Source organism: Melozone crissalis, unplaced genomic scaffold (assembly GCF_028551555.1).
Source record: "Melozone crissalis strain CALT ecotype California unplaced genomic scaffold, PUWL_Pcris_2 ptg000006l_1, whole genome shotgun sequence".
Classification (NCBI taxonomy): Eukaryota; Metazoa; Chordata; class Aves; order Passeriformes; family Passerellidae; genus Melozone; species Melozone crissalis.
In genome coordinates this window covers 55,910,073-55,930,992 of record NW_026535784.1, presented here as the reverse complement: position 1 = coordinate 55,930,992, position 20,920 = coordinate 55,910,073, and the positions used below count along the sequence as shown (strand labels likewise).

Sequence of the window (20,920 nt, the reverse complement as noted above, 5' to 3'; positions counted from 1 at the left end):
TGTGTGTGGGAGCTGGGGGCGGGCAGGCCGGGCCGCGTTGCCATGGCGACGGGCGGGCCGCTTCCGGGGCGTGGCCTGCGGGGCGCGCGAGGGCTGCCGGGAGCGGCATGGCTCGCTAGGCGGCGGCGGCGCGCGGGTGAGCGGGCGGGGGCCGCCCTGAGGGGACGGGGCAGCCCCAGCGGGACCGGCACCGGGACGGGAGCGGAGAGGGGGACGGGGGAGCGGCCGCCCTGCTCTGTGCGCGGGGGCAGGGGCGGCGAGGCACCGGCATCCCCCGGCCGGGGGTTTCCGCCCGCCGCGCTGCCACTTTGTTCCGTCCTGCCGTGAGGTGCCTCGTTAAGCTGGTGCGGGGCTGTCCTATCCCTGTTCGGCATTGCTGTTCACATTCCTTAAGGTTCCGGTAGTGCTCTGACACCTTGAATGTGTTGTTGAAGACCATGTTGGGGAAAAGGAGGAGCACACAAGGAGTAAATTGCTCCCCAGGGATGTGGTCACGGCCCCGATCCTGCCGCAGCTCGCGGGGCCTTCGGACAGCCCCGCCAGGCCCGGGAGGGGCTCTTGGCCTGTCCTGTGTGGGGCTGGGGGTCGGACTCAGTGCTGGGACCCCATCGAGCTCAGCACATTCCGTGATAAACAGCAGCTTCTGCTCCTAAACACCTCGGTGAGGCTGACACCTTTCTCTCGCCTTTTCCCCGTGGCAGAATCATGGACCCCAGCTTGCTGCGGGAGCGGGAGCTGTTCAAAAAGCGAGCCCTCTCCACGCCCGCCGTAGAGAAACGCCCAGCGCTCTCCTCCGACTCCTCTGCTTCCAAGAAGAAGAAGGCCAAGGTAGAGCAAGGGGGCTCCTCCAGCTCAAAACAAACCACAGGTGGGTGGAAGTCTCCTGTCCAGCAGCTGCTTGGTGTTTCCTGCTGTTTACCTTTAAGCCGTGGTTTATTAATATGAATAATGCTTTATCTGTGAGTTTTGCTGGTGGCTGTTGTTAATTTCTCTTCAATTACCACTTTTGCTAAGAAAATCACTTGCACAGTGTGAAAAACCCATTCCCTACTGTGCATGTGTGTTAAGCCTCATCCCGTGGCTCGTTTGCTGTTGCTCTGTTGGAGGAATCTGTGCTGCCAAAATTATTCATGTGAAACTCTGCTTTGGATGTGCTTTTGGAAACGGTGAGTTTCAGTGCTTCTGGACAGGCAGTGCCATTAATTTTCTCTGTGTTCGCCATGTTGGGTAGGGCCTGGATCAACCTGGTCTAATGGAAAGTGTCCTCATGGCAGGGGGTTGGAACTGGATGATCTTTAGGCTCCCTTCCTTCCCAACCTGTTCCGTGATTATTTCTGGTAAAAGAGTACCTAAAGCATTTAGATAACTCTAAGTTGGAGGGTGTTCATACCTGAGATGAATTTTTCCAGGTGTATCTTGTTTGGGGATTTTGATTTGGGGATTTTGCCAGGTGTGTCTCGTTTAGGGATTTTGTTTTAGGGGATTTTCCAGGTGTTTCTTGTTTGGCTTGCATGTTGTAATTAGCAGTTGTCTCCTTTCACCTGGGAGCTAAGCTTTGCTCGTGAGCACCAGGCATTCCAAGGTTTTCTGCCTGTTTTACTGGGGAGTTGTGGCATTTCCCTGGGGAGATGGTGGCACTGATAATGAGTCTCCTAGTATCAAATAAACAGTTAATAAAGCAGGACCAAAAATAGTGGGAGTGTGTGGAAAGTGCAACACCGAGGAGAGGATTTGCTCCCAAAGCCGTGGCAGTACTCAAGTGCACTTTAAAGGTCAGATCAAATGCCAGGAGTTACTAAATCACAAAACACCCTGTTGTGCAAACTCAGTCCATGCTCATATTTTGAATAATACCCACGTGGCTCTCTCCTAAACTCCAGGAGAAACAATAGAGCTAAAAACAACAGAGAAAAATGTCAGGGAGTTTGGGAGGAGGGAAGCATTTTCTGTCCCAGGGGAAGAGTTGGGAATTTGGGTATGTGTCTGCAGCTTCTCAGGCACCAAATAAATTATCAGCCAGACATTCTAAAATAAATCAAGGGAGGCCAGGTTTCCATCCATCCCTTTTTCACACTTTCCAAAGAAAAAAAATTCTGCGTGGAATATCCTAGGCTGCATCACTGGGGTGAGCAAGGTTTGCTGGGAAGAAGGGATGGGGAGTCAGGAAGAGGGCAAAGGGTACAAATGTGAGCCTGATCTGGAGGATTTGAGCAGATAAAGAAGGTTTCATTTTGTTTCTGTGGTTTCTGTGGGCTGAGGGTTTCTTTAAGTGCTGTTGTGGCTGTCAGACAATTCACTTACACAAACAGGGACCCGAGGTGGCTCTGAGGAGATAAAGTTCATCTTTTATGCTGCTGGCTGCATTCCAGGCAGTAGCAGAGAGGTTCCAGGGTTTCTACAATATTTTTATGCTGCAGAGTCAAAATCCTCTGCCTCAAAACCCACTTTTTATTTCACTTGCCAGATTGGCAGATGCCTGTCAGGGTATGTGGATGTCAGAGACAGGAGGTGGAGTAACAGCCTGGTGTTGGGAAATCCCTGTCCCACCGCCCTAAAGAGACAAAAATAGGGTGGTCAGTCCTAGTTTTGTTGTGCAGTGGCCACAGAGGTGATGAAGGGAGTCACCTTTATCACCTTATTATTTATGTGCTGGCACTGATAGTCCCTGGGTGTGTAGTGCCTCCCTGGCTCTGTGGTTCTGTGGCTCAGAGAGCCTGCCCTTGATACTTTTTGGGGGAGGAGAGGTTTGGAGACCATGCTAATCTTCAAGAGACTGTCCAGCTAAATCTGGCCTGTCTGTGAAGTCTGGCTCTAAGCTTCCCACTGCTCCTACAGTGATTGTTATGCAGACATTACTGTCATTGTTTCAAAAAGTTGTTTGAAAAAATTCAAAGCTAGTTTGCTCAGTTTAGAACAGGAACTGGAAAATAAATGAAATGGATCAAATCTGTTTGTTTCATTTTATTAATCAATAGTAAATTGTGGCTGTGGTCTTTGTCTTAAGACCGTTGTCTCAGTGGTCTCTGCTGACAGTTGTCAAGAGCCAGAATCTTCAAGGGGCTGTTTTGTGGGAAACAATCATCCTGAGTCTTCTCTGGTACTGTGCAAGGGGCCACCTTTGCCTTCTGCTCCTTGTGCCCACCCCCATTCCCCTTTGCAGACCTGTGAAATAAAAAGCTGGGATGAGTCCCAACATATGTCACTCCATGTGCTTCTCAGGAAGGCATTGCCAGAGCAGCAGAGGCTGGCGTGCTGCACACACTGCCCTCTTGTGTGCAGCTTGATGGGCACTTTGTGGGAATGCTGCAAGTGTCCTGAGCCCTTCCTTTTAGGAGAGAGCCAGGATTTAATTCAGTGCATCCTGATGGCTACTCTGGCCTCTTGAGCTGGGCTTCCCAGTCTGATGCTGTCACACAGCAGAAGGTGGCATGTCATCCTTATCTCCATCATCCATCTCAGTGTGAGTCCTAAATGATCTTGTGCTCAGGGCAGTGGCTTCCGTCAGTTGTGCTTTTGATTTTGGGCTTGAAGAAGTGTGTCTGTGGGGATTTGTGACTGCAGGAGGGAGTTTGCTTCTCCAGGTGAATCACTGGACTAGCTGTGCTAGTTCATCCTGCCCTGGGTGTTTTGTGACTCCATCTCCCCAATGGAGAGTGTCAATTAGCAAGTCTTTCACTGTATTCAGATCTTCTGGAGCTTAGTCATGCTCAGCCTGAGAGGGGGATTTGATATATGTAAAAAAAAAGATCATTATAGGTACTGGTCAAGGTTTTTCAGATGTGGATGGACTGTGAGGTCTCTTGTGGTTGGGGCCATTTAGGTGGGTTTTGTTTCCTCCCTGCCAGGAATGTTTTCTGGAGTTAAATAACTTGTCCCACATGTAGCTTTGCTCTGGGAAATTTCTGTGGGGGTTCAGGAGGGTGAACGACTTGCCAGGAGTTACTGTTGGCTACGCTGTTGGACATTTTTATTACAGTTGTCATTTGTAGCAGCAAAACTTGAATGGTTTTAAAAACCACTGACACAGCACAGCTACAGGGGGCAGTGAGCCAGAGGTGTGAGAGTTCTGTGGCCAGGACATGAACAAGGGGTGAGTGTGAGCTCTGGGATGTGTCAGCAGGCAGATGGAGTCAAGTGAGAGTCTCTTGTGCAAAGTGCTGAAAGCTGCACCTGGGCTGGGTGCCATCCCCCTCTTCAGTGTGGGAGGTCTGTGGCCCATCTCCCTGTGCTCTTGGCAAGAACTCCACCAGTTCCTGTTTGGCTTTGAAAGTGTGGGGTAGGGGTGATAGATCCGGCGTGTCCCACTCCCTGTAGTGTTGTGGTTGCCACAGAAGCAGCAGCCTTGAGGCAGAGAATTGTCCCTGTTCATTTCCAGCAGTATTTTTGGATAGGGTCAGATATTCTGAAGGTAGTGGGTTATGCAGGTGTCAACACCCAGAAATTGCTCCCTGGAACTGGAGAAGGGTCAAACTACCCTTAGGAGAACTAGAAGAGACCATTTTAGGGATACATTTCTTGTTGGCTTAGTCTTCCTCCCACCACCCTCTCTTTGAAAAGCAAAAAACCCTTAATAAAAAGCGCTGCCAAAGGCTAGAATGCACCCAGTCCTTTCCTGCCTGAAGGGTCTCTTGCCCTCCAACCCTCCTCTCCCAACTTTTTTCTTACCCCTTGTCTGTCTGTCCTGTCCCTGTGTGGTTGACTCAGTGGGACAACACTGCTGTCCTTGCATGGAATGTGATCAGACTGTTGGACATTTTATAAATGTTTTCTTCAGTTAAGCAACAGTTTTATGCATGTTAGGCAGCATTTGTTCGGTCAGGTAGACAAAATTCTATGCTAGTCACTCAATATAAACAGCAACAGTTCATCTAAAAACAACAATCTTTTTCCCTCCCATAACACTGCAGTAGATTGTCTTTCTGCTGAGCACTTGGAAAACCTTTGCCAATTATTCCAACTCACATCCAGAGATAAAATTGCCACTGTGGATATTTAAATCCAAAAGAAAAAAGCACACAACTTGCTTGTTTGTAAGCTACAGGAGGCTTCATTCCAGGTGTCAAATGTCAAACCAAGTTCTCCAAGTGCAGTTGCTCAGTGCTTCCTACACCACCTCTGTGTCTCGCTTCCTGAAGCTGTTCAGCATTGCTCTGACAGGATTGGGCTCGTTCTCCAGGTCCTTCACAGTTTTGTTTTTCACACAGCAGCAGCAGTCCAGCAGTTCATACAGGAAAGCCAGCACCACCAGAGAAACTACAGTGAAGATGAATATGATCAGGATGACAAAGCAGGCAGTGTTCCAGTTGTCATGGAAAGGGTAAATTTTTTGCACTTGGAAGCCCAGATACTGGGAGATGGATGTAGTAGTTTCATTCCAGTGGGTGCTGTTGAGGGTTGCCATCCTTGAGGAGCTGCTTGGCTTGGGTGTGCTCACTGGCACAGATTTGGGAGCTGAAACACAAAAACAAAGCTGTTGAGAACTGTCAATCAAGGAAACACTGTGATATTTATCACAAATTGGAGCTACTTAGACTAAGTGCTCAAAGTTTCTACTAACATGGATTGTTGCGTACTTGTATTTGCTCACTAAAATATCAAACTCCACGTGTGTAAGCTTGTGATAGACCTGGAACATTTATTTTGGCAGTGTCTGGTTCGTGCAGGCATGATGTGGTGTAAGTGATTCAGGAATGAGAGAGCTTTGCTTCTTTATTTCAATTATATGCACAAACAGCTTACAAACTAGATTTTCAAGGTGTGCAGTGTTTTCAATCACCTGTGCATCGTCAGTCTTGTGGTGTGAAAGGCCTTATTATTTTGGAATTGCCTGTCAGCACAGACTTGTTCACCTGCAAAACTCTCTGGACTTCAGGAGGGCAGATTTCCTGACCTCTGCATTCCCCTGCTCTTCCCCTGCTGAGTAGTTTGTGCTGGAGAAATTTGGCTGCCCAGATGGCACTGGAAGCGTTTGCAAATCTTGTTTGTGGTGCTGTAGTCACTGGGGTGGATAACAAGGAAAACCCAACCCTTCCTGAGGAGTTCTTCCTCCTTATTTTCAACTCTGCCTAAGCCTGGGTTGGCACCCAGCAGAGGAAGAGGCTGCTCTGTGGTGTGGGGGAGATGAAGCAAGAAGCTGACTCCAGCAAATCTGCCTTTGCTCAATAGTCTAATGCAATAAAAATTGTCTGAGGAGCTACAGTAACTTCTGGTTATCTGCTGTGGCTGTAGGATGTCATAATAACCTTTGAATCCCTCAGGCAGTTTAAAACTGGGTGTGGGAGGAGGAGATCAAGTCAGGTCTCCATATTTCTTTGAGGAAACAGCAAGGAGGTTTTAGGTGGAACATGGTGGTGATGGTGTCTACTAAAGCAGTCTGAGTACCTGTCCTTATTTCTGTGAAATTATTAAAGAAAAGGACATGGTGAAAACCCAGGATCATGCTGCCAAACCAGCCTGTGATCTATGTCTTATTTTTATTGTTCTAATATTCTACATTTCGTTCTTTATCCTTTTATCTTCAGTGGATTTAAATTGAAACGAAAGAGCTTTGTTGTTGGGAAGGTCCCTGGCATTAGTGTTTCACACAGACATTTACTGGAGCAGTTGCAGTAACTTAAATCTGTAGCTGGGTACACAAATTAGTAATTGAATATACAGTATATAACTGAGATGGATGGGATTAATTAAATTGTTGGTGGGTTGTTGTTTTTTTTTTTCTTAAACAATAGTTTACAGAGCAAATCCCAGCTAAAAATAATCCTGGCTTGAGTCAGGTCCTGGCTTGGTTTGGTCACGGTGTGAGAAGGAAACTCAGCCAACCTGTTATGGGGCTAAAACTCATGAGGGTTTTTGAAGGGGTGGCTTGAAGACTTATTTCAAAATAATCCATGAGACAAAGAGAGATGGGGGAGCTGAATAAAAGGATTTGGAGTCCCCTTTGAGGAGTAATTAAAATAAGCAAGATTTAATTATGTGTTTTAAATGGCAAAAGGATACCTTTGGGAAAGAAAAGTTTTGTTTTGAACTTTGTAAATAGATTTCTAGGACTGAGGGTTTTGTTGGAGTCTGTTACATGTAAGTTTGCTTGCTCTGTAAACACCAAGCACAAAACCAGACTGTTTCTGGTTTTGTGCTTGGTGTTTACAGAGCAAGCAAAATTGAATACGTTTTGGTGGTATTTTTTCTGAAGCAAAATTTAATACATTTTGGTGGGATTTTTTTCATTTATATTGCTCTAAGTGATCAAGATCTGTGGCCCCTGGAGAGATTGGTCAGATTTGCACTGTTCAGCCAGGACAGCTCTCTGCCACAGGAGTAGCTCTGTTCCCAAGAGGAGAGGAGCATCTTGAGCACGGCATGGCCAGAAAACAGTGCAGCAGCCATTCCCTCCCCACTCCACAGCCAACCCCTTTCTGCTCCACAAGCTCCATCAGGGCAGCCACTCCCTCCCCACTCCACATCCACCACTAGGGCAGCAGTTTGCACAGTGGAGAGATGTTTGTCTTTATGCCAGGAGATGGAATTTAATGCTCCTTGAGGAGGAGGGTGATGGTGATCTCTCCACAGGGCGAGGCAGCTAAAGATCAGCTACTCTTTGCTGTAATTATTGAAATACTAGGCTGAAGTAGCTGTTGCTGACTGTTCAGAATTAAAACAGCACTAATGAGGTTAGTGTCCTTGAAAGCTGTCGAAAATGGGCTGGTTTCCTGCAGTTGTACTTACTTTGTAATGGCACAGGTCAGATTCGTATCATCAGCCAGTCTGATTTACAATCAAATCAGCAGTTGTACATATCCAAAATGCAACGAGTTAAATATTTAATGCACTAGGTTTTAATTTAAAAGCATTAGCATCTTTGGGCACTGCAGAGGAGCAGCTTTATTTGAAATCATGGAGCAGAGGGAAATGACTGGCAGAAAATCCTTTTAATGCAGCTCTGAGGAAGCCCTGTTTAAGAAGGCACTGAGCATTTACAAATCCCAGGTGCATTGTAACCCGGTTCTTTGCCCTGTGTCTATGGCTGCTCCAGTGTTTCCAAAGGTAACAGCAGGCACAGGGATTTTCTCCCTGCCTGTTTCTAGAACTGGTTTCTCCTCCACACACACACAGATCTCTTTTAGGCAGCCTAATTTACGGAATACCCCCTGGGAGGTAACATTGCTCACATTTCAGCTGGAGCTGCCTTTGTTTTAAGGAAAACCCTTTCGCTGTCATTTCTGTGCAAACACATAGAATCAATCACCAGGAACGTGAGGCTGCAGGAAACCACCCACCTCCCCTGCAAGCACGAAATCCATTTTGTTTACTGAATCTTGGCTGGTTGTGTTAGCTCTGCTGTAAGATGGAGTGGTCATCAATTTTCCATTAGTGCACAGATGGTGAAAGTGCTCGTCTGATAGTGCAAGACAAGCTCCTCCACATTCAGCGGGATAAACCCTGCTCAGCCTAGAGAAAAATCATTCTGATTCCAAGAAGCTTTTACAGGTTCTCAGCTTACAGACATATTTTCTTTCAGTAATCAAGATAAACCTGAGAGAATGTTATAAAATGATACACACCTACCTCTTGTGTGAAAGGATGCTGAGAGAGCGCCGTTCTGGTCCCTTTTTTTAGTGCAGCCTATGGCACAGCTAAGATGGAGCTTTCCTTCCATTGGCCAGAGCACGATGCTGCTGACAACTTCCTTTGTGCTCATTTGCATCGAGCCCTCAACCCCAGGAGTAAATCATTCAGAAATGTGACTCTTACTGTCTGGAATGAGAAGCAAATGCCTCCCTGTTCTTGTTTTTTGGGGTGGGATGAGCTCGTTAGCAGAGGTTGGCCACGACCCTGCTCTGCTTTGTGCCCGGATCAGCCATCAAACCGTGACGTTTGAAGTGTTAATATCTGCAGATTTCCAGCCTCACCGTGGGGTTAGATTCTCTTGTCATCGACTGCAAGCAGGCAGATTAAACCAGATTATCTTCCTGATTCAGTTCAAATCTGACAGAACAAAAACATGATAAGTTGTCTTAACTGTTTGTTGTACCTCTGAATTTATTTTGGTCACTTCAGACCTCTCATTGCATCTATGATTTTTCTATTTATTTCTAAAATGTCCTACATAACATTAATTTTTAATCTTTAAAGGGAACCTTGTAGGGAAAAATCTCTATGGGCTACATCTTCAGGGAGAGCTGGCTTTTGATTTTCCTTCTTTTAATTTAGTAACCAGAATAAAATATTCCTCTGTAGCTACAGTGGTATTTCTATGTTAATTTTAGAATTGTTGTGCTGTATGAAGCCTTTAAGACTTTGATGTCATGTAACAGCTTCACAATTCTGTTCTTTTCTCTTGCTACACTGATTTTTCCACAGAAACAATAGGAGCTCCATATCTCTGAGATATCTGTTGTCCTGTCAGATGTGCTTAGAAATCACCAGAGGATTAAACAATCCCCGTGGTGACAAAGAGATGGTGTTCTTTTTCTGGAGTAGCTTGAAATTCCAGAAAACTGTTGCCATTAGGTTTGAGCAATGTTGTGCTGGTAATGAGCCTGTGGCTTGTGATAGTGGTTTGTGGATATTTGTGTTTAATGTGCTGTGCTAAGAGCTGACGGTTATTAAATGGTCATTAACAACCTTGCAAGAACTTTTGAAACAAAGTGATAGCAAACCTCATGATAAAGCCAGCCAGAGTTGACAACAGAGGGGGTTCTGAGTTGTTGTTCCAGTGGTGCAACACACCAGGTTGAATTGGCTTGCATTTGTATGGCTCTGTTTTTATAAATTCTCCCCTAGAACCACTTGAAACAGTATTCTTTTTTTTTTTAAATCACAGCCTTCCTTCACCTGCTGTGTAACCACTGAGTGCCTTTGGGGAAGAAGGGAGGCTTTGTGCCCCCATCTCAGCAGCAGGAAGGTATTGGTGAAGCAAAAGCAGTACATTATTTCAGCATGGATTCATGTAGTGTAAATGATTATGGGATGTTAAGCCACCAAATTAAACATGTTCTCTTGTGCCAGGAACTCTGCAGTCACTTGCTGCTTTCTTAACTTTTTGTTTGTGGAGTTCTGCCCAGAAATGCTCCAGAGCTGTGTCCTCTGAGTCCCTGGATCTGGATCAAGATGTGTGCAAGGACTCACCTGGGGGTGGCTGCTTCTGCCACTCCTGTTTGTGATGGAGCTCAGAGCCAAGAGGAAGCTATCAAAGCACCCTCTAATTGTTTGTTTTCTTTCTTTGTAGATCACAGCAATGGATCATTTAACTTGAAAGCCCTTTCGGGAGGCTCTGGCTACAAGTTTGGAGTCCTTGCTAAAATAGTGAATTATATGAAGGTATGGTGTTTTGGTGTAAAATAATACTGGTTTTAAATAATTTAATTGTTTCTTGTCCTGTGGCTAGAAAATGCTGAATGTTTCAACCCCTGAAATTCTTTTACTGCAAGAGTGAGAATTTCAAGAAACTGCTTGTTAAATTCAAAGTGCTGTCAGTAAATGAAATTGCTAGCATATTGTTTCATAACTGAAATCCTGATTATCCCAGGTCACTCTGCAACCAAAATAATGGGGTTTATTTGCAAGAATTTCAAGATGCTGTCAGGTTTTGGGATTCATAGGCTAGTGATCAAAATAAAGTGTCATTTGGTGCCAATCTCAGCTACTTTTTGGTGATTGAGTTGCTGAATAAAGTGAGTACAGAGCTGTAAGAGATCCTGTTTGCTTTTGCAGACCCGGCACCAGCGTGGTGACACACATCCATTAACCCTGGAGGAGATACTGGATGAAACACAGCATTTAGATATTGGACTCAAGCAGAAACAATGGTTAATGAGTGAGGTAAAGAAAACACATGTTCAGATTTTCATTAAAGAATTCTGATAAAGCTGAATTATACACATTTGTTAAATTATTAATATGTAATCCCTTCTTCAAGAAACTACTAAGTCAGATTGTAACATTCCTTGCTGACAATACTGATATTCTGGGGAGCAGAAACCTCTGCTCTGGCAGCGTTGGTTGTGAGAGAAGCTTGATTTTGCTGCAGTCTTCCAAAAAGTAGCTCCAGGCTTCTTCCATAATGAACCAGAATATCAGAATGGAATTGAAGAGCTCCTCCCAAGAAGCGTATATAAAGTTATCCCTGAGCCATTGCCAGATGAAGAAAGGTAAACAAATACCCTGCAGCACCAAAGTTGGGTCTCTTCTCTCTTAGAGGTGCTGTGTGTCTTGGTGAATTATAGGATTCAAGGATTTAAAATCTGTTTCAACTCAAAGCTCCAGCCTGGCAGCTGTAACATGTGGTTCATGTGCTCAAAAGCACACCAGGAAAAAAGTGGTAAGTGTCAGCATTGTTTCAAGGCTTGAAATTTCTGCCCCCTGTTACAGGCTCTAGTCAACAACCCAAAAATAGAAGTTGTGGATGGGAAGTATGCCTTCAAACCCAAGTACAACTTGAAAGACAAAAAGGCCTTGCTCAGGCTCTTGGACAAGCACGACCAGCGAGGCCTGGGAGGAATCCTTCTGGAAGACATTGAGGAAGGGCTGCCCAATGCACAGAAAGCCATAAAGGTGAGCAGCACGTGGCTGCAGTTCAGCTTTCACTTCTCACAGGGAAGAGAGACACTAAGACAGAGCTTTCTCATGAGGTGTTGCTGTTCTTTTGATAACTCAAGTGGCATTTCAGCAGATCTGATATTGTGGCATTTTCTGTATTTCATCCTTTACGTTCAGATTTGCCCTGATATCTCAAGACAGCTCTCAGAGCTCTTTCTCACAAAAGACTCCTGATCTCCCATGTTCCAACTGCAGGCATTTAGTTCTGCTTTCACACCTTGACCTCAGTCCTCTGAATCTCCTTTTTGATTTATTAGTGTACTCATGTGTTTCATGGCCAGTTACTTTGCAGCTTCTCCAGTTTGTTGTTGCTTTTATTAGCCCAAGGTCTGGCTCTGTTGGGGTTGGAGACCTTCAGCTTGAAAAAGAAATTATTTTTAGTTGTTGTTTTGCATTTGTTTTTGAGGCTTTAGGGGACCAGATCATCTTCGTTAATCGCCCTGATAAGAAGAAAATTCTTTTCTACAACGACAAGAGCTGTCACTTTGCTGTAGATGAAGGTAGGTGTTGTTTTACATGGGTCTCCATGACAGTTGATCTGCATTCACCTTAAGGACATCTGCGTATAGGCAGCCTTCAGGTAGAGCAGTCTTTTAGGGTGATAATAAAATATTAGGTGTGTCCAGATGTGAGGGGAGTGTTGATATTAACATGAGGCTAATGAGGCCAGCAAGTGAGTCCAGTGGTAATATCCTCTTCTTTATGATAGCTGCATGGGAACATGGCACCAGGAATCCACCAGTTGTCTACAAGAGTAGTGGTACAGAAGAGACTAAAAACCACCTCACTGTGACTGAAATGGCATCTAAGATTTTGCTGCTTAAGGGGAAGCCAAAAAAACCCCAAAAGAATGATTTGGGGGTGCAAGATTTTTGTTGGGTTTTTTCCTGGTTATGAACCATGTGCCTTTTACTGGTGAATGCAGCAAGAAGCCATAAATGGAACAGAAGGAGAAAGCATGGAGGGATGAGATGTGAGCAAAATTCTTGAGAAGAGGGTGGTTACAGCTGGGAGGAGAGCACAGACAACAAAAGATGTGTGGGGGCAGTGCTGCTGCCCAGGCCTGGAGTGGATTTGGGGCTTCACAAGTTCGGTGTGTTTGCTGTGTCACAAATGGTGGTAGAATCCTCTGGTGCCATTTTATGCACAGAAATCAATTACAGAAATCAGGATGTGTTCCAGTAAGGACATAAATGTCAGCATGAGGTGTCTGTAAATGCAGAAAGGGGAAGGCAGTCTGTGTCAGAAGATCTTATTTTGAATGACTCAGTGACACTGAACACTTTCTTTTTTTCATGTATTGTTCTTGTAACATGACACATAAAGCCATTGCGTCACACAGCGTCACATTATGTATGGTAAAAAAATGAGTTTTGATACAATTTGAACTGCTCTATTTCCAGGACCACAGGAGGATGCATAAAGATCTTTCTTTCTTTGCCTACCTCAAGGGGAATCTTTTATTTCCAATAGAATTTAGCAACTAAAAATGTGTATCGTTAACTATTTGTTATGTACTGAGAGTACACACTTGTAATCTCAGTAATGATAGCTTTGTTTCACAAAGGTGATTAAGCAGAGGTGGCATCTACAGCATTTAATAATACTGAAAAATATCTCAAAAGGTTGAAGTGAATTTCTTTTTAAATGATGATTTCTGTCATTTCTTGTAGGGGCAATGCAACTATATGCAAAATGCAGAATGGATTCACTGGGGAATTTCTGATTTCCAAATGTTTAGGAGTTTACCATGAACCCTGTCCTTCTGTTGAGATAGTGCCTTTTCAGTCCACAGTCCCACAGTTTTTGAGGTCCTGAACATGGCCAAAGCATTTAGAAATCAGTGCTCTTGCAGTAACTTTTGAGACAGAGCTTTTAAGTTTTAGCCACTGGTTATATCACAGTTGTGTTGCTAAATGAGTGTTTTTTCTTGTGCAATTTTTTCCAGATAGCAGGAACCCAACCCTAATAAAAGAGTGATCAGAGGGAGGTCTCTACCCTGTTGCTATTAGCTTGTAATAACTCCAGGATTAGCTGTCAAGTTTCATAACAGGGCCCATTTTGGTAAGATGTAGACAGAGGCATCAGGCAGCCAGGATAAATCCCGGGCTCCTCTTACACAAAACAGAGGGAGCTGTTGCTCCCAGAGGGAGGAAGAGGTTAAAAAAACTCCTTAAAACGCCTGTCCTCCTGCTGAAGGAAGGCATTTAAGCTGCAGTGTGTGTCCTGAAGGGATCCTTAGAGCAGTGTTTGTAGTTCAAGGTGGCTCTGCTTCCTCTTATCCGCAGGTGGCAGCAGCTCCCCATCCCAGCCAGAAGTGATGTTTTGTTGTTGCTCTGTTCCTGCTGGTTTTGGTTTTCCTTTTGATGCTTTGTTCTGAGAGGGGGCAAGAATATTTTCTCTTTTGTGAATATTGTGATCCACCTGAGTATGCCACAGTGCTGGAAACATCCCTGAGTATGTTCGCTCACTCACTGCAGCTGGAGCAGGTCCTTTTTTGAGCCCTGTTATCCTGTGACGAAGGAAAGCCACCCTTCCTGAGCAGCTTTGCTTTAGGATTCTTTCCAGAGCAGCAGAAGGGTGTCTCTTAGGGAGTCTCTGGCAGAATTGTCTGTGCACAGGACGAGTTATGACACGTCTCTGCCTTAGCAATGCTACTGCAGCTCATTATCTCTGGCAACGTTCAAATGAAGTTTTTAAAAAGGCTGCAAAATAAGCCTTGAAGTGTTGGCAGACTCTTTGATCTAGCAGCCGGTGACAGTTCAAAATATGTTTCTAGTTTAATGTTTATCCTCAGAAATAAGAGCTCTGTGCTCCTCAGTGCTGCTGTATGACATCCCAGCTCAGAACATGTTGGCTGAGGGTGATAGCCTTGAAAAGTGGGGTCCTCTCCCACTGCTGCCTGAGCCAGGGCAATTTGTGGAGCTCTCTGCCTGGAGCAGTGGGAGGACCTCCTTTCTGGCAGTGCCTGCCTCTGCCCTTGATGGCTGAACAAGCTTTTCTTTCTCCCCCTGTGAAAATAAATCCCAATGTATCGCAGCAACGGAGCGCTGCCTATATATCGAGATCTCAAGGGTACTGGAGGGGGTTTGAGCAGCAAGGAAGGGCTTTTGTTCTTCCTTTTATGTGATTAGCTGAGGAAGGTTCAGGTTGCATGTGTTCCTTCTGGACTTCCTGGCTAATTAATCTGCTGTCAGTGGTGTGGAGCTGAAAGTGTTTATAAAAGCAGGGCCAGATTTCAGGTGCTTCAGCCAAGTCGAGGCTGCCTGTTCTTTGCATGTGAACAAGGCTTTCACCCCGTGCTGAATGCTGAAAGGCCACTTGGATTGCCTGACTGCTAGAGATGGTATCTTCCCCAGCTGAATGCACTACAGGAAGTATTTTTTGCTGAAAAATTCAGATACTTAATTATTTTTAAATTCTTCCTACGCTTTTGAAGGGCTTTTTATGGAATGGCTAAAGCTTCTTAAATTGAACACTGTAAAATCTGCATGGGATCAGTGCTGATTTACAGCTGTGGTGGTCCAGGGACAGCACAGATTTAGCACCAAGCACCTTTTCCTTCTGGTATAAATCCAGTGCTGCGTTCCCTGGGACTGCTAGGACTGTTGTTTCTTCCCTTCTACACTGTTATTGTCTGGTTTTTTCCTTTGCTCAGCTTTTGGCTTGACTCACTGAGGATTTTTAAGCTGTTTTTAATCTCTAGCAGATTTTATTAGCTGTGTGATGTATCAGTTTATCTCCACAACCATCTCAACCTTTCTGCAAGAGCAGGTGAGGCAGTCAGAAGTGCTGGATAAGCCTCTCCAAAGTCACCAGGCAGTCATTTACCCATGACTTCATTCCCCAAATGTAAGCATTTACAGAAAGGAAGTGGGTTAGAGTATAATCACTCAGGGAATGTCAGTGCAAATTGTTTTCATCTATGAGGCACCTCGTGATGCTGTAAAATCAAGGTAGCTGTGCATCCTTACCCCTTGGGTGTTTCAGAGGGAGAAGGTGTCTGCAAAATCTTTGTTATGCTGCCCTCAGCTTAGCTCTGTGTTGTTTCCAGCTGGTCAGAGCTCATTGTTTTGAGTTTTGACTTCATGTTGCTAGAGATGTCAGCAAACATCTAAACTGGCTTTTCACCAGCTCCTGGTCTCATTTCCTCCTCTCAGTACTCAGAAGACCAGAATTTAGCTCTCTGGAGGAGCAAGGAGGCAGCCTGTGAGTAGTGTTGATTCTGTCCAGTTTCTGAGTTAACATCTTTCCGTGATCAGATTGCCAGATATTGTGTGTAGGATTTGTTCATGACACTTGCCTCAGTACTGGGATCACAGCTTTGTGTCTCTTCTCAGGAAGATCTCCACTGGAATCCGAACAGAAAGCTCTGTGAAAAATGCAAATCTCAGTGAGGGTTCAAAGCACCTGAATGGCTTTGGCCAGAAACTCCTGGGAGATTTCTCCCCTGGGGATTTTTTCTGGGCTCTGCCTTGTCAAAGCAGCCTAAGCCCTGCAGAGATTGTCAGCATGCCTGAGTGTGGCCTGCCCTGCTGTCTTTTTATCCTCCTGCAGCCATTTTACCTTCATTCTGGCTGATGGATGAAAGATTTTAGTAGCTCTGAGAGAAGAGTCTCACCTTTTCTGTGCTGTGATGGTGTCAGGATCACCCAGCAGTGAGCAGGGCACGGAACAGGCAAATTGAATGTGCTATGTCATCATAATGGCTGCAGGCACCACAGGAATGCATACATCCCAACTTGTTCTCCATGGCTGGCTGCAGCAGGCCAGCATGTGGGGAGCCTCCTGCTCCAGCCATCCCCTCACACCAGCACTGAGCTCCTTGTGCCCTGTGAAAGAAAAACCTTGTGAAAAATGGATCTGGTATATTGAAGTCTGCCCTAGGAGCTGCCTTCTGCTGCTGTTGTCTGCTCTTCAGACACACAGCAAAGGCCGGGGTGACAGCACTAGGGATTCTTGTCAAGGAAACCAGACTGAATCTTTCCCTGTGTCAGCTCAAGGGTGTATTTTCTGAGGTGCAGAAGTACCACAGCTACAAATGCAGATGGTTGTTTCTTGAGAGCTGCAGTTATTGCCAGCTTTTCCCACAGGTTCTCATATTTCAGAGAGGATGTCACAATAATTCAGAGAGTGTATTCCCAAGGTCTAAACTTTCCCTGGCTGATAGGAGCATGGTCCTTGGAGACTTAAAAGCCTGACAGGTAATGTGTAAATGGTTCAGTGCCAGCCATCCAGCTGCTCTCTTCCTTCAGACCTTGCACTTAGCCCAGTGTCTGGTGTTACACCAAGTCAGTTTTGTGATGAGGTGATGGATGGATGGATCTCCCTTTCCTTCTAGGTGACGCACCAAGTGCAGACAACTTGTATGCACTGAAGGGTGGCAGCTCCCCGTGCTTCTCCACCTTTATCCTGTGCTTTTTGTTCCAACAGGGAGTGCTTCCATGTTGTTATGACTCCCTCTTTCCTGGGCAGTGGACTATTTTAAAGCCCTACATGGAGCTCCAGAATGAGTAGAAGTTTCTTTTGCAATTACTGCAATCAAAGCAGTAGTGCTGAAAGCAGCCTGATTTACGGAGGAGTTTTTAAATGGAGTTGTAGAATATGATATGGTGACTCTGGTGGCGCCAATTAGTGGATTAAATTGTCTGTATGTAAAGTCCATTCTGGCTCTGCACTTTTGGATCTTGGTACCTGTTCCATTTGTATTTCTTGGCTGAGTTTAGAAGGTGGATGTGAAGCTGGAGTGATGTCATAACCGTGGCACTACAAGAAATGCAGACCACTGTAGTTAGATATTAACTGTGATCTGCACTTCTGTGCATGCTGATCCCTGAAGAGCTGACCATTTATTTTCTAGTGTTTAATTTTTCACTTCTGTTCCCCAGAAGAATGTAGACCGGTTTGACCTTAAGCACCTATCCTCAGCTTTCTTTTTTTTTGCACCAGGGTGTATTTATCCATATATCCTGAACTCTAATGAGGAGACACATTTGTTTGCAGCAGGATATTATGAATAAGAGGACAAACCTTCTCCACCTGCTGCAGCTGGATGGGGTGAGGGATGATCTCTAATAGCAGGCACAGGCAGCTATGCTGAAAGCCTGGAAAGCCCCTCAGAATGGATGAGCAGATGGAGGATGTCTTCACTGCAGTGTCAGTCCTTGCATTAAGGGATGTGCACACTGATCCCAGGGTGCTGGATAGCCTCTGTGAGAAGCAGGCTGTGAGCTATCTCCCTGTAACCAAACGTGGTGTTTTGACAGGTTTTGGTTCTCTTCAAAACCACTGCATTACCAAAAACAAACACTGTCATTCTTCAGTGGTGAAATTCCTTTCTTTTGTTTCCTGAAAAGCTGGGGCAGTCTCTTACTGTTGGCAGTGAACGCCTGAGACTCGAGGCATGTATTTGCATAGAAAAACAAGGTGCTTTAGGCAGGGAATTGTTCCAAGGGCAGGAACCGGGTTGGTTTTGTACACTCCCATTTGGTTGCAGTGTGCCCAGAGCCAGGATACCTGTGGCAAGCGGGCCCTGGAGCGTCTCATCCCCTCCTGCACAGGACACATCCTTAAGCATGCAGAGGTTGTGGTTCTTTTGACAACTGTATACTAAATTTATCTGGAAATAAAAGGAAAAATTTAGTCTTGCCTTGCTATGTGTGCCTCGTGTTTTATTTATAGTTTGTTAGCCAGACCTGCTGACAGGATGTATCTTAACTCCCTGCATGGGGAATGAAGGGAGGTAGGATCGTACCAGCCGCTGCCTGGAGAAGGCATTCCAGAGGCTCTGTGAAACTTTACGTGAGGCAGAAAGTGTGCAGGCAGATGGCAGCTGCTCTAATTAAGACTTACTGTCTCTGTCTGTTTTCCTGTTGCTGTGGTTTTTAAGGTGTCTCTCTTCTTTTTAACACCAGAGGAATTTTAGTACTCTGTTCTCTGTAGAGCACGGCGTGGATCGTATTGCTGTGATAAACGGGCTCAGAGCCGCTGAAGTCGATGTCTCATACCCTCAGTAAATTAGGGGATGGGATGAGGAGTCTCCCAAGTCAGTGGCAGCTGAGGATGTGTAAATGAAGTTGCCATTTCTGGTTAGTGATTGCTCTTCATCGGGATCTGTGAAACTCATTCACAGCCTACAGTTCTGGAGATCTCAGGCAAAAAGAGACTCCGTAGCAAATGAACATGGAAAGCACAGGTTGCCTCCGGGTGCTCCTGATGCTCAAGTGTAGTTTAGCTTGAGGGTATTTTGTTGTTTTGTTGGTTGGAGTTTCATCTTTTCGGGTTTTGGGTGTTTTTGGCTGTGCATCAGCATTTGGAGAGGGTGAAGGCTGTGCTGAGTGAGTGCCTGCTGGTGGTGACAGACTGACGTGCCAGAATGTTGGAGTGTTTGAAGTCAAGTCTCTCCCCTTCCCTTCCTGTGGGGTCTTTGCCCAGGGTTTACTCACTGGGATATAAAACTGAGTTTGTCGTTTCAGAATTCCAGAAGCTGTGGAGGAGCATTCCTGTGGATTCTATGGATGAGGAGAAGATAGAAGAGTATCTGAAACGACAGGGTATTTCTTCCATGCAAGAAACCGGACCAAAGAGAATAGTAAGAGATACAAATTATAGATCTTCTAGGAAATCCCTCCCTTTCTGATCCCTCAGTGTTAATTCCAAAATGTGTTGGTGAGCCTATGTACAGCTTTGTGGAGCTTGGGGGAGCGTGGCCAGTGTTAAAAACTGGAAAAACCAAGTGCTGCAGCCAGCAGTCTGTGATTTTTATGACTTGTTAGAGCTGGTGTAATTAATCTGAGCAGCATCAAAGGAGGGCAAACTCCAGGAATCCCCGTGAGCTCCACAGTGGAAGATTCTGCTTGAAGCTCTACAATGCATCAAGAGTAGTAGTATTTTGGGAGGAAGGTGGGAGGGGGGGGGGTATGTTGCCTTTTCTGCTGAAGAGATTTGAAGTCCTGATGGGACTGTGGACAGAGCTGTGGGACATGTACCTGCTTCTGTAGCTGCACTTAAGAATGCCAACTTAACTACTGTGCCTGGGATACCATGGTTCTGCTCTGTCCCCAGGCTCATCTCCCTGCCTGCATTGGAATTGGATGCTGTTGCTTCTCCAGGAACCAGCACTTCCCTTCCCTGCCCACCCCTCCTTCTGGCAGAGCTCATCTTTCTCGGCAGTGGTGACCAGCACGGTGTCACACGTCAGGTCAGATGTCACAGATCTTCTGAGTGCTGTTTGTTTTTTCTTGCAGGCTCCCATTCAGAGGAGGAAGAAACCTGCTTCTCAGAAGAAACGCCGGTTTAAGACTCACAATGACCACTTGGTTGGAGTATTAAAAGATTACTCTGATGTGGTTCCTGGCAAGCAGTGAGCACTTGAATTCTGGAGCAAATGCGCGTTTCTAGATGGGCTTTCTGCTGCTGGGGCTCAGTGTCTGCTCACACAAGGACTGACTGTATATAATAATGTGATGTGTTTCCCCCACCCCAGCAAGTGCCAGAGGTGAAACAGGTCAGTTTAAGAGCAAGTATGAGCTACTAAATTTAGAGGTTAATTTAATTAGCTAATGAGAAACGTGTCTTTGAGTAAGAGGTTCTCACTAGTTGCCTGTTGGCATTAATGGTGCTCAGCATGTAATGCAGGAATTCCTGCTCAGTGCTTAACTCTGCTTTTACATTGCTTAGTGGGTATTTACCTGGAATTACTTACAAGGGGCTTTCTAGTGGGATTGAATACAGCGTTTGTTTTACCTGTTTCAGGAAAACCTTTTCCTAAAATCACTGCAGGCAAAGTTTCTTTCACAGTCAAATACACCCACGGTTTGTATGCTTCTTCCTTTCCACGGGACTGAGCTTTACTGAAAGGCGGTGATATCTGAGACTCAAACTCAGAAAACCCTGCTCCCAAAATCCCAGCAGGCTGTGGGATGGGATGCAGCCAGAGCTTCCTAATGGTAATTAGGAATTGCCCTCGGCAATGTCTCCTCACTGTTGTGGGTACAAGTGTGTTGCACCTTCTGCTCTGTGCACAGGAGGGAAATAAAACGACGATGTAATACTGAAGTGTTTTTTTCTTTTAAGTAATAAATTTACAATGCAGGTTTCCATTGTTGCTTCCTTAAAGAATGAGAACATCGTCAACTTTTGTGCTTGTTGCATTTTCCTTTTCATGGAGGTAAAGGAATCTTTGCTATATTTTTATCCTCTCAGTGACTTAACTGTACTAGGCTAACACTGTCATCTCTTTAATGATGGCTGGGGAGAGGGGAGGAACCACCTTAAATGCAAGCTGCCTGTCAGTGCCTGGTGTTGTATGCAGCACAGCCTTACA

General features: G+C 45.4%; 2 protein-coding genes across 3 annotated transcripts; one reads left to right on the top strand and one right to left on the bottom strand.

Annotated features, from left to right (window-relative positions):
- Window positions 1–77: 77 nt before the first annotated feature.
- Window positions 78–20,694, top strand: GTF2E2 (general transcription factor IIE subunit 2). Its single transcript, XM_054295593.1, has 8 exons — window positions 78–136; window positions 702–868; window positions 10,226–10,317; window positions 10,711–10,818; window positions 11,368–11,550; window positions 12,002–12,095; window positions 19,071–19,186; window positions 19,842–20,694. Exons 2-8 carry the CDS (start codon window positions 706–708, stop codon window positions 19,959–19,961), a joined length of 876 nt encoding a protein of 291 aa, XP_054151568.1. The 5' UTR covers window positions 78–136; window positions 702–705; the 3' UTR covers window positions 19,962–20,694.
- On the bottom strand, window positions 3,444–8,839 carry SMIM18 (small integral membrane protein 18). Of its 2 annotated transcripts, XR_008484386.1 has the most exons (3): window positions 8,563–8,839; window positions 4,666–5,451; window positions 3,444–3,712 (listed from the first exon to the last, which is right to left on the bottom strand). XR_008484386.1 is itself a non-coding variant. In XM_054295594.1 (2 exons), exons 1-2 carry the CDS (start codon window positions 8,699–8,701, stop codon window positions 5,105–5,107), a joined length of 486 nt encoding a protein of 161 aa, XP_054151569.1. In that variant the 5' UTR covers window positions 8,702–8,839; the 3' UTR covers window positions 4,477–5,104. The 2 variants fall into 2 exon arrangements, 1 of the variants encoding a protein (XP_054151569.1); XM_054295594.1 differs by lacking the exon at window positions 3,444–3,712 and having other exon boundaries at window positions 4,477–5,451.
- Window positions 20,695–20,920: the final 226 nt, after the last annotated feature.